This window comes from Brachyhypopomus gauderio, unplaced genomic scaffold (assembly GCF_052324685.1).
Source record: "Brachyhypopomus gauderio isolate BG-103 unplaced genomic scaffold, BGAUD_0.2 sc40, whole genome shotgun sequence".
Taxonomy (NCBI): Eukaryota; Metazoa; Chordata; class Actinopteri; order Gymnotiformes; family Hypopomidae; genus Brachyhypopomus; species Brachyhypopomus gauderio.
This window is the reverse complement of record NW_027506868.1, coordinates 172,792-183,911: the sequence shown is the minus strand read 5'-3', so window position 1 is coordinate 183,911 and position 11,120 is coordinate 172,792. Positions and strand designations below refer to the sequence as shown.

Sequence of the window (11,120 nt, the reverse complement as noted above, 5' to 3'; positions counted from 1 at the left end):
TGTTCAGTCCAGCTCTTAAACCAACGAAGCTGCTGATGCCATATAACTCTCCCTTGTTTCTGAGTCTGACGGATCCATAAAAACATCATAAAAGCTGATTCATTTCATTTTTTTGATAATACTAAAATTCACTGCAATCTCGTTGCTCTTTAACCAGGATGTAAATATATTAAGAGCCCAGGACGTTTGTTTTACGGTATTAATTTCGTTTCTCTGCATTTCCAGCTCATCCAAATCATTGTTTGTAAGCGTGACAAACCTTGGCTCATTGGAGGAATCAGGCTGGTCATTTATAGCTTCATCCTCCAGTTCATTTTGATACTTTTGATGCTTGTTTGTAGTTGCGCTGTTTGGCTTGTAAACGCTGCTTTGTTGCTAGGTTACCTGTATGTGGCGGAGTAATACATGGAGAGCTTCGGTTACAGTGCTATAACGTGTAATATTGGCACTCCTAGATCGCCTCTCAGCCAATCACATTGTAGGGTCGGAACTAACTGTGGTATGATATATGTATGTGTCTGCTGGCTGGCAACCCCTGGATATTCAGATTCACTAAGTCTGTAATAAGACTGTGATTTATGATACAGGAAAGGAGAGCAGCACCCTCCTGAGAAGGACACCATTCCATCCTAAAACGCCAGACATGCTTTCAAAGACAGCCCAATTATCTATGACCTTCACATTGCATTGTGAGCACCACTTGGATATCCAGCAGTTTAGCAATAATAACTGGCAATATGTTACATCACCATGCCACTCTGGAGTGTGCCCAGGGCATATTACAGTAGCTGATCAATCAAACAAAGACAATACAAAGAGTTCAGGAATTCTGAATGTGGTGGAGCCTGGGGATGATTATACTGTATGACAAAGGCTTTACTATAGAACACATGCTTGAGAATGTGGAAGCCAGACTGAACATCACTCTCTGAATAGACTAAATGTAGACAAGGAATAGCTCATCTCAGAATCGTGATATAGAGAGCCATGCTTCTCTCTTAAATTGGAACAGTCAATCAAATCTGTGCAAACTGCTGTTTAATGGGCAACTACCAAGGACCTTTTGAACCTATAAACCTAGAACTCCTTTGAATTTGACAAACTCATCAAGCACACTTTTTTTCAAGTATGATTGCAAGCAAAAATAGAATATTAACTTGAATAAAATACTGACTTGAATAAAATACTGTTTTGTTACATACATAAAATCACATTTTAAAACATTTGCATACGCATGACTAAAAACACAAACGTACAAATTAGACACACCATTCCCATTATATCTCTGAACCAATCTTAGGAGGAAGATAGCCATATGTATTGTATTTTTAAAATCCAGCCAGTCCAAAGTTTTCAACAGGGTCATAGACTATTAGGGATTGTGGCAATGTGTGGCACATTTATGACCCAAGTCTGACAAACCCTTCAGATTCTGATAGCTAAGGCTTGGATAAAGGATTCTACTGTCACATAACAAGTTTCACGTGTGGTCAGCCATGTCTTCTGCATTTGGCCACACTGTTACAGTGGCCCTGAAAGTCCATCGTGTTGCAAATACGCAGAGCAAATTCATCAAAATGACAATGCAAACGCTACATTTCGGAAACGCGCTGCAAATTCAGAAATACTGCAAATCCAGTCACAACACAACGGAAGTGGGCCACAAAATAGAAAACAAAATAGAAGTGTTTCTGGACGAATTCTTTTACGCAGGGACTCTGTAGGTTTTTAGCCATAAACAACAGTTGTGTTATACAGTTGTTATATTATGCTGAATGGGACTAGATCAATTTTAAAAGCTTTATTAATTCCCCAAGTCTCCTAGCTAGTTATTTAGATAGAAACTAAGTTGTATTAAATAGGATTTAACTGAAACCAAAGGTAAACCAGATATGCTATTAACCTAATTCATAATTACAATGTGCCTGTAACAAATAACTCAGCCAATCCTAAAAATAGTTTTTCTTGCATATATATTTGAGTTCTGGAAATTCCCCAGTCAGAAGGTCTATGTGTTGAAATCAGCTGACCTGATGAAAAAAGAAACAGTATCTATAATAGCTCCAGAAGGATTTTTTTCACACCCTGAAGAGTCCATCAGTTTGAAGATCAACAGTTTGTCATCCAATTTAAAGGTGGACCTTGAAGAGCACTGTCAGGAAATAGATACTTTGGTGAATCAGCTCAAAGTCAGCGTGGGTCAGGGTACACTCAAGCTTCAGATGTTGGATACGGAGGAATAATTGAGCATCAGCTGGTGGCTTGTCCACCGCTGCTGCTTCTTGAACCATTAGGTTCTCCTTTGTTTTTAGGTCCAGCTCATCCCGCTCTCTGCATGAAGATCTGGCTGCCTTGGAGGACCTGCAGAGACCCTCGTCTTCGAACCTGGCCTCAGGTGGAAAGCAGCCTGGGAAGGACACCTCTGGACCTCATGAGCCAAGAGGAGATGGCCGACACCCCCACAATGGCATTGCTGAGGATGAGGGACATTATGGCCCTGACCCCTTACCTGTTTATCCATTTCCCATCCAGTGAGGTATCCATCGAGTCTTTGGAGTCCGGGCAGTCTGGAGCAGCCCTGGCAAAAACCACAAGGAAACCACAGAGGGCTGGCAGAAGGACCCCCCGTGACCTGTTGCGTGAGACGAAGGAGAGAAGAGCATGTAAGATTGGAGAGGCAGCACCCACGCCTCCCCTAACTTCTACCCCAAGGTTAGAATATATAGTTACTGTTGTGTGTCCAGGTTCCCCGGAGGTCATTGGGTTGAACTGGTGGGGGGTGGTTATTTAAAAATTCTATAGATTTTAAAAATGTCATTTGGCCTTTTATCTTTAGTATCTTTTAGCCACATTTTACTGAGAAGTGATTTCTGTAAATGTTTTGAGATTTTGAGTATTATAATTATTTATTATAATTATGATACATTTTATATTTTTGTGGTTTATTGTTTTTGTGTGAAAATGGAAAATAGTATTTTTGATGCATTAGTAAAAGTAAAAAACCAAATCTATATTATGTAGTGCATTTGACATTCAAATTTATTAGGAAAAAACGATTTCCCCATTTTAAGATTGGAAATGGAAACGAAAAGGTACATGAAACATTTGAATTTTAAAAAGTCCACCAGCAGTATCTCATTATAACTTACTATCTCGTAATAATGAGATACTAAGCAGTATCTTATTTTTACGAGATAGTAAGTCAAGGTTGTTGCGATAATAAGTCATATTTATGAGATTATGCATGGACTTTTTCTTAATGTGTTGGAAATAGCCTTTGTAAATTCTATGTACTTCTTTCTGCGTTGGCTGTGGTAGGAGTTCCTTCTAGCAGCAACATTTTTATTATTGCGCTATGGCGAATTAAAACATTTAAACGCGCTTAGCCAACTACCGTGACCAAAACGCGGGAAAACAGATTCAGCAATAACAGAACAGCTTTGGTAATTATATGTCGCTTCGTGTCAATTTATGCATCGTTCACCAGCAGCAAATAACAAAAACTAAAAAGAAACCGTTATGCTGACTCCATTAGTGTCGTGATAAAGGTTAGATAATCAGTTCAATCGATAATAACACTTAATGTTGCTGGTTACGTTGACGTTGTTATTCCGCTAACTAGCAAACTTCAGACGTTTAATTTTAAAAAGTGGCTTTAAGATACAAGTCTTGAAAAATCAAAGAACTTCTGCTTCCTCAGGTTTGGTAAAAATGAGAAATAATTTAATTGCTTAATCTGATTAAGTATCACGGTTTAAATCTAGCTACCTATTTACGCTACGATTATCTTCACGTTTCCTAGCTAATAAGATAGCGGTCTATCGTATCTAATGGCGTTAGCGTGGCATTAGCTACTTCAACTATCTTTTAGCGTCTTACGTTAAGTGCGTTATAAGCGGCCGCGCGCGAGGTTAAATATGTGTTTGAAGTCGCTTAATTGACAGATTAATCTTATTGGTTACTCATCAGACGTTTTGCACGTGCATTGGGTCTTGCTCGCGCCCTTTTTTATAGCGGTACAATGAAGTAACCGTAGCCGTCTAGCGTTATTAAATTACCCGAGTCCGCGTTACAGTGCGCAGGCCATCCATATTTAAGTCTAGATTATTAATTTAGGACCTAGGTTCTATGTTCTCTAATCTAGGTTATTCATTCACAAACTGGTTTCCAAATGGTCGTGTCTACAACGTTTTGCAGAACATGTGGTACCCATCTCCCGTCTTGATACCATTTTACTTTGAGCCAAACTTGCGCAGATCTTCAGACGTTTCCACCACCATGATGTGGCAAATGGTACCATTTGAGCACCATATGACACTTGCTATGAACGAAGTGGTCGGTAAGTTTGTAACCACGTTAATTCGGAGTCAGCATGGATTAACCGTCTAATCTGGATGCAGTAGCGGCCTAGATGCGTTTTTAACATGCTTCGTAAATACGGTGAATGCAAGTTATCTTTTTTTTTTAATCTACACTCACTTTGGATATTAATGATGTGTTGTATATATTCCAAGGTCACTCCTTGTCTGTCGATGCAAGAACATTCCTATTGAATAAGTAGGTTATTCTCCCTTAAGATATTCATATAAAACGACGTTTACGTACTTTTTTGAATGAGTGAATAGCTGTAAAGTCATGCACAGTAAAATGTTATAATTGCGGGAGGAATTATGATTCTTTCAGGTCCATCTTTGATCTCGTCAAAGACAGCCGTTTTCTGGAGTTAACTGATCCAAAGCTGCTTAGTTGGTATCTCTCATTATCAGTAGAGGACAGCACACTGATACAAGGTGAGTGATCTGATTTTGGGGGGATGCAGTATATTGTTGAAATTGGTGTAAAGAACACAGTGTTGTTCTACTTTGGGTTACATTTAATCACCTTGGAATATGAGCACATGTGTAGCGTCTCCTGCAGAACAAGGGGGACTTCTTGACTTCCTGCAGAGGCATCCTGCTCTTGAAGTGTCTAGACGTATTGTTCATTTGAAACGTAAGCTGATCATGTCTCACAGTGATTCAGACTTTTTTTTAAATATAAATTTCCCTGACTACATAAGCAGGCTAAATTTTATGTCCTTTAATATCGTTTTAGAACAGATTGTAGGAAACTGCCTTCCCCTTCCAGGAACAGATATGTCATCAAACCTGAACAAGTATGCTTTCATTTCATGCCTAAAAGGTTGGATGTGCTCTTGTACAGCTGAAGTAAGTTATAAGCTGCTATTTACGTTGCAAACACATGTTTCTCTAGGTCACGTCGGCCCACATTTTATGGTGTGTTGCAGTGTCTGAACTGTGGTACTAGTTGTCCATCTGGTGCAAAAAAATGCAGACGCTGTAATGAGCTCATCTTAAATTCGGAGGAAAATGTTGGCATATTGGGTAAGAGATGCTATGTATATCTAGATTTCTCAGTAGATCTGACCTTAAAATTATTTATGCCACTTTCTAACTAGCCAAGTTAATTGCAGAATACCTTTTTAACATTTGTGTGTCCATTTGTAGAGGAGGAAAAAACACTCGGGTTGCTACCAGGCAACGTGAGGGAGGAACTCGATCTGCTAAACACCAAAAATCAAGATGCATTTGTGAGGAGCCCTGATCACTTGCGTTGTGCTCAGAGCACCTCGGGTGGTTTGCCCAGCCACATCACCTTTGCACATGGTGCTCAGCAAGATGTTAACGGCATCCGTGCTGCCCAGCCATGTCCAGAACAGCAGGAAATGCACAGCCGAAAAGCCCAGCTTTTGTCCCAGATGTGGGAGGAAGGAGTGGTTTGTGACGGTACTGATGTCACAGTCTATTGCGATCCCTCTGCACAGGCAAGCTTCTTGCTTGATGTTGAGCTTGATATGCAGAGCCGTGAGCAGATAAATGGCACAGGCCAGGGGCCCATACCAGCTGGCACTGAAGCGGATTTCACTAGGCTAGATCAAGAGACCTTGCCCAAGTACTACAGTTTCAACAGTGCTGCACTAGAGCACAGTTCTGCTCATTGGAGTGACGCTACAGAGTCACTGGAGCCACATTGCAGTTATTCTACAATGACCGCTAAGGGCACTGCTGACATGTCCGCTGTTCAAAATGCAGGACATATTCTTGCCTCTGATGCTGAGAATTGCACCTGTCCTGATTCTGTGTCTTGTGTCAGCAACTCGTCTGAGTGGACAGACTTCACAGAGGACTACCAAGACCTCAGCAATGAGGATGAACTGCGATGTGAGCCAAAGGTGGAGGAGTGTCGCACTGCAGTCGATGGAGGTTCAAACTTGGTGACTCGTGCCAGTCAGGTCCCACGCAGTCCGATCTGCGTTCATCTGCCCGGGGCCCCGTTCAGGGAGAATACTCTAGAGACAGATCCTGCATCCAAGGAGTCCTTTGTGTCTGTAGATCAACATGAGCCACATGTCCAGACCACCACAAAACAGGAGTGTGACGTTTCTCCTGTGCACCTTGTCAGCCAGGCTGTGAATGCCAGCAGTGACATTAGAGATTGCTTCACATCTAACCCGGCAACAGAAATAAGTAAGAGCTTCTTTGCAAGGCCTTGCCGAGATGTTGCTTCTGGCTCGGAGTCATTTACTATTAACCATGAGCAGGAGACGCAGACAGTTCAAGTGTCTTCTTGTGAGAAATGCACTATTACTGAAGTCTACATGTCTGACCTAGATGTTCTTTCTGAGGTACTGTTTTATATGCATCAATTTATGGCATGTATCTTTATAAATGTGGTTAATGCTAACAGAAACTGTTCTTGTTTAGGAACTTGGGAAGCTGAAAATGGTGGAAAAGGAGTTTAACCTTTTAAAGGATACAGTGTCAAGGTATCAAAATGTTCAGTGATTACTAATATTAGAGCTACAGTGTTCATTCACCGTCCACAAACGCCAATATTTTCTGCAGGTCCCAGCCTGTTATAAAATCAGATTAAATTTATGTTAAATTTATGCTCACAATTCTCCCTTTCTTCCACACACATAACCAGATAGCTGGTCTTGTAGGAAATTAGGTTTCATTGTACAATACAATTATTTATTCCCATATGGCAAGAGATTTGCTGAAATATCTGAATTTTTGTAATAGCCTCTGGGTTCTCGTATGGAGAACAGAGAATTAGTTGATTTGGATTAAAATCGTGCAGTCTGAACAACAGCTGGTTTAAATGGTACCCAAATGTCTTGAATGTGCGATGCAGCTGCAGTAGTGTCGGTGTGGAGAGAGCAGGTGGTGAGGGGCAACAGAAGACCTGCCCTTGCGATGCTAACCAACGAGCCAGGCGTGCTGAACTGCATCTGCTGACTCTGCAATTGGCCATGTGCCTACAGCACTGCTGGAGACGTTACTACACCTCACCACAGGGGGAGGCGGCACTGCAGGGGTTGGTACAGAAATTGAGCAAAGTTCAATGCTTGTAATGGAATTGTAGCATAATCTCGCTACTACAGTAGGAGATTAAAGCAAGTGTCCCTGGGATTGCAGATCTGAAGCAGTCCCCGATGTGATGGTGCAGACTCTGAAGCGCCTGGAGGAGGATTACTTTGAGGCAAAGATGATGATCTTGGAAGGGGTTCCTCTGGAGAACCTCAAGCCCTTGTCTGTGGATTCTCAGAGAATTGCCAAAGGGACATGCTATACACCTGCTTTGGTATTTAGTTCACATGTTTGAAAAATGCCGGGAAGGATATTGTATGACCTTGTAGAACCTCTAATTTAAACTTTGTTCCTTTTTAGATATCCAAGGCCTATTTAGGAGATGTTCTACTTGAGGCTTCTTGCAGGTAGGTGTGTCTTATCGTCAGATTTCTTTATTTGCAGTTCTCATTCACATTATATACCATGCACATTTCATACTTTTGTTTTGATTTTGGCAGAATCCCTGGCAGTCTTGAAGATGAGGATGAGCTTGGCCAAGCTGGTGATGGCATAAACAGTAGGGCTGCAGAAAGAGGGACTACAACACCTCAGGTCTTCACTGTACACATCATTATGCATACAAAGATCAGGGACAAGTCAAGGGTCAGTCACATGACTCAAACTGACACATCAGTAACTGAATTCACTTTCCTAAGCAAAGCAGTATTTCAGCAAAGTTTTGTTCAATGTGAAATCGAAACCTAGGATTCCATGGCTAATATACAAGTTGACTTTAAAATGCTTTAAAATTATGAAAGTCTGTTTGTAATTTAGGACTAATTACTGAAGTTATTGTGTGGTGCTATTTTCCCTTCCACCCCTGCTCCTGGACAACACTGCCCCAGGCTGACCAAGCTGGAGGCAGTAACACAACAAGAGTTTTGTCTGGCCTCAGACAGCAGCCTGTTGTCTCTTGTGAAACTATGGTTGGTAAGAAATGTTTAAAGCTACATCATTGTAGGTACATTCTGTTTTTTCACAAACATTAAACAATTAATTGTAAGAAACTAGTATTTTATGTGGCATTTGTGTACACTACTTCTGGCTTGGAAAGAAGGTGTACTGGTCACTCATTTTTATGGGGGGGGGATCAATACACTTAATGTCACTCTGTGCAATAAAATGTATATCCTGTAAATTGTTACATCCTGTAAATGCTCAAGTTAAAGTCCATTTAAAGTGACAATTGAAATGCAACTATTTTATTCAATTAAGTGCAGCTCTTAAGAGATGAAGAATCAAAAAGCTTTATAGGCCTCAAATTAACCATTTAATACTGCATGGAGGTGGCCGTAAAATAGATTTAGTACAGAATCTCAAACGTCCAGGACACTAGATGTCAGTGGATTATCTGGAAAAATTACATATTGCTCCTGTAAAGGGTTAAATCAGCTAGAATGTATTTTTAGGATAGGATTGATTTGTATATTAACTTCTACAGGTGTTCCAAAAGAGCTAAGCAGCAGTGAGGCTTGGTTTGATGCAGAGGAGGAACTTATGTCTTCTGGTCAAATTTGTAAAGAGCAACAAGAAGCAGGATGGAGGGATGGAGGGAAATTGAAACTGAAACAAAAAGGTGTGGTTATTTGAAGTTGGTGCATGGCTTTTATTACAAACCAAACATTGTTTTGAAACTTGAGTTCATATTACCAAATGGATGTTCTGCCCTGATGTTCTTTATTCTAGACAATACAAATGAGAAGAAAAGCCAAGTGTCCTTACTGTGCATCACGGGCCTTTCAAGCAGTGTTACTGAGGTGGGGCTCTCGTATCAAAACTGAAATATTCTTGTTTTCAAGTTGGCTTGACAAGGAGAACTTTTATAATGTGCAAATAATCCACTTGACCTGCAGAGGGCAGCAGTACTCACTAAATTATTCACATTGCAGTGCGAGTTGCTGCTTTGGTTTGAGAAGTATCATGCCAGTCAAGTGTGCATCACCACTTTCGACAACAACAGCAGGTAAAACCTTATGCTATTTTGTCATATTTAAAAACGAGTGAAACAGGAGCAAAGGTAGTGATGGTCTGGCACAATATCAGGATTGCATTGGAACATTAATTTGAGAAGCAAATAGTGAGTTGACATTTGTAGTTTTTGTCTTGGCCTAAATTTCTGTGACTTTCTTGCGTTTGTCTCTATAGCGCTGCGATGGTGACCGTCAGAAGCCCCGTAGATGCGAAGGCTGCAGTGAGGGAGGTTAATGGGCAATCGATTCAAGGCCACACACTCCATGTGGAATACATCCAGGGGCCCCCAGCAGGTGGCGGGGGCCCCATCAAACAACCCCCAGCAGGTGGTGGGGGCCCCATCAAACAGCCCCGCAGAGAGCGTCCCTCTGCTGCCTATGAAACGGGGCCTGCAGGTCAAAGGCCGAGCATGCACAGCTCACGGAGCGATACCCACTTCTCTAGAGTGAGTATAGCGCACAAGACACTTAAAATGAGTCATTGGCTTTCAACTGCAAGAATGCACTTAATAAATTACATATCAGTTATTACATAACTGCAACATCTTTTATGTGAGGAGGAAAAAAAAGTGTAAGTGCAACTGCGGCAAAGGTCGGTTAGTAAGATGTTCTTGGAAAGGTCACTCCCTTATCTCTGCCCTTCATTAGCCTTTCCGCTGCAGTTTGGACAAGCTGACCAACATATGTGACACACCTACTGCGTCTGGTACTTGTGTGCCAGAGCACTACGCCACCATGGGAAGCTTCGACACGATCATGGCCCGCTTGTCGGAACGCCATCCAGAAGTGAGTCGGAAGAGGATTGTTGGTGCATTGCTGGAACTCCGAGCTAAGCACCAGCATGTTCTCAGTGGCCTACCCCTGAGAGAAATAGTGGAAATGACCTCTGCCCTTCTGACTGAGTCCACAACAAAGTAACAGAAGAATCACTTTCCACCTTCCACTTTTTGGTTCAATGATTGGGTCTTTGTAGGTACAAACACTAGTATATATTACTTTGTAATATGCTGTTTTTGACCCCTTGTTTGTTATTCTGGAAGTACCATTATATGGTTACGTTCATTTCTGTTATAAGGAAAGGAATAGAATCTTAAGTTTGTCTTTAATTTACATTTTAATGTAGCTTGTTTGATCACTATAAATATGTTCCAAACTGATACTTTTAAGTTTAATTCTGCATAAACTGGAACAACTAAAGAATTGTAACATTGTGATCCATCCATAATGCAAAACTACAATGTTTTGTGAACCATTTCTCTCGTGTTTGATGAGTAAAATTCTTCTGTACTTACTATTGAAATGTCAAGTTGTATTGTGTAGTTGTAAAATGTATTTCTGTTTGCACTTATCCAGTGTAACTTGGTGTTTTAATCAGTAGGAAGCTTGTCTGCTCTCAGGGTCTTGAGAATTTTGACCTTATTGTTACAAGCACTTTGCTTACTAGTTGATCTACAAGAACGTTTTGATGTGCTTTCCATCGGTGGAGCAAACTGCATTTCTATTGCTTTCCCATAAGGGAGTGCAGTTACATACCTACACTGTTTTTTTCTTATCTAATATGTGCTTAGTCCCACAACTGGTGAGATTTGCGAACTTCAGTAGATCACCACTGGAAGCACACTACTTCTCCAGGTTACTACGCCTCCCCTCATAGAAATGAGGGTAGACTGTTGATTTATGAGGAGAGACATTTAAAGTTGAAAACTGTATGAGTATTTAGTGTTGGCTTTACACC

The 11,120-nt window shown here is 41.0% G+C and overlaps 1 protein-coding gene across 8 annotated transcripts; it reads left to right on the top strand.

Moving 5' to 3' along the window:
- The first annotated feature begins 2,520 nt into the window (after window positions 1–2,520).
- On the top strand, window positions 2,521–10,676 carry rbm44 (RNA binding motif protein 44). Of its 8 annotated transcripts, none has more exons than XM_076985474.1 (19): window positions 3,321–3,443; window positions 4,198–4,339; window positions 4,515–4,557; window positions 4,684–4,790; window positions 4,918–4,992; window positions 5,095–5,155; window positions 5,254–5,384; window positions 5,508–6,685; window positions 6,765–6,826; window positions 7,198–7,380; window positions 7,482–7,647; window positions 7,734–7,780; window positions 7,874–8,018; window positions 8,261–8,345; window positions 8,857–8,991; window positions 9,102–9,172; window positions 9,305–9,378; window positions 9,561–9,831; window positions 10,034–10,676. In XM_076985474.1, the coding sequence occupies exons 2-19, from the start codon at window positions 4,201–4,203 to the stop codon at window positions 10,301–10,303; spliced, it is 3,243 nt and encodes a 1,080-aa protein (XP_076841589.1). In that variant the 5' UTR covers window positions 3,321–3,443; window positions 4,198–4,200; the 3' UTR covers window positions 10,304–10,676. The 8 variants fall into 8 exon arrangements, with proteins under 8 accessions (XP_076841593.1, XP_076841594.1, XP_076841589.1 ...); XM_076985475.1 differs by lacking the exon at window positions 3,321–3,443 and adding an exon at window positions 3,463–3,548; XM_076985476.1 differs by lacking the exon at window positions 3,321–3,443 and adding an exon at window positions 3,590–3,700.
- The last annotated feature ends 444 nt before the right edge of the window (window positions 10,677–11,120 follow it).

Excerpts from the sequence above, each read along its gene's own strand:
- rbm44 (XM_076985472.1), top strand. The coding sequence starts at position 4,129 with ATGTTCTCTAATCTAGGTTATTCATTCACAAACTGGTTTCCAAATGGT. Across the intron at positions 4,340-4,514 it reads TGCTATGAACGAAGTGGTCG|GTCACTCCTTGTCTGTCGAT; the intron begins GTAAGTTTGTAA and ends ATATATTCCAAG. Across the intron at positions 9,832-10,033 it reads GCGATACCCACTTCTCTAGA|CCTTTCCGCTGCAGTTTGGA; the intron begins GTGAGTATAGCG and ends GCCCTTCATTAG.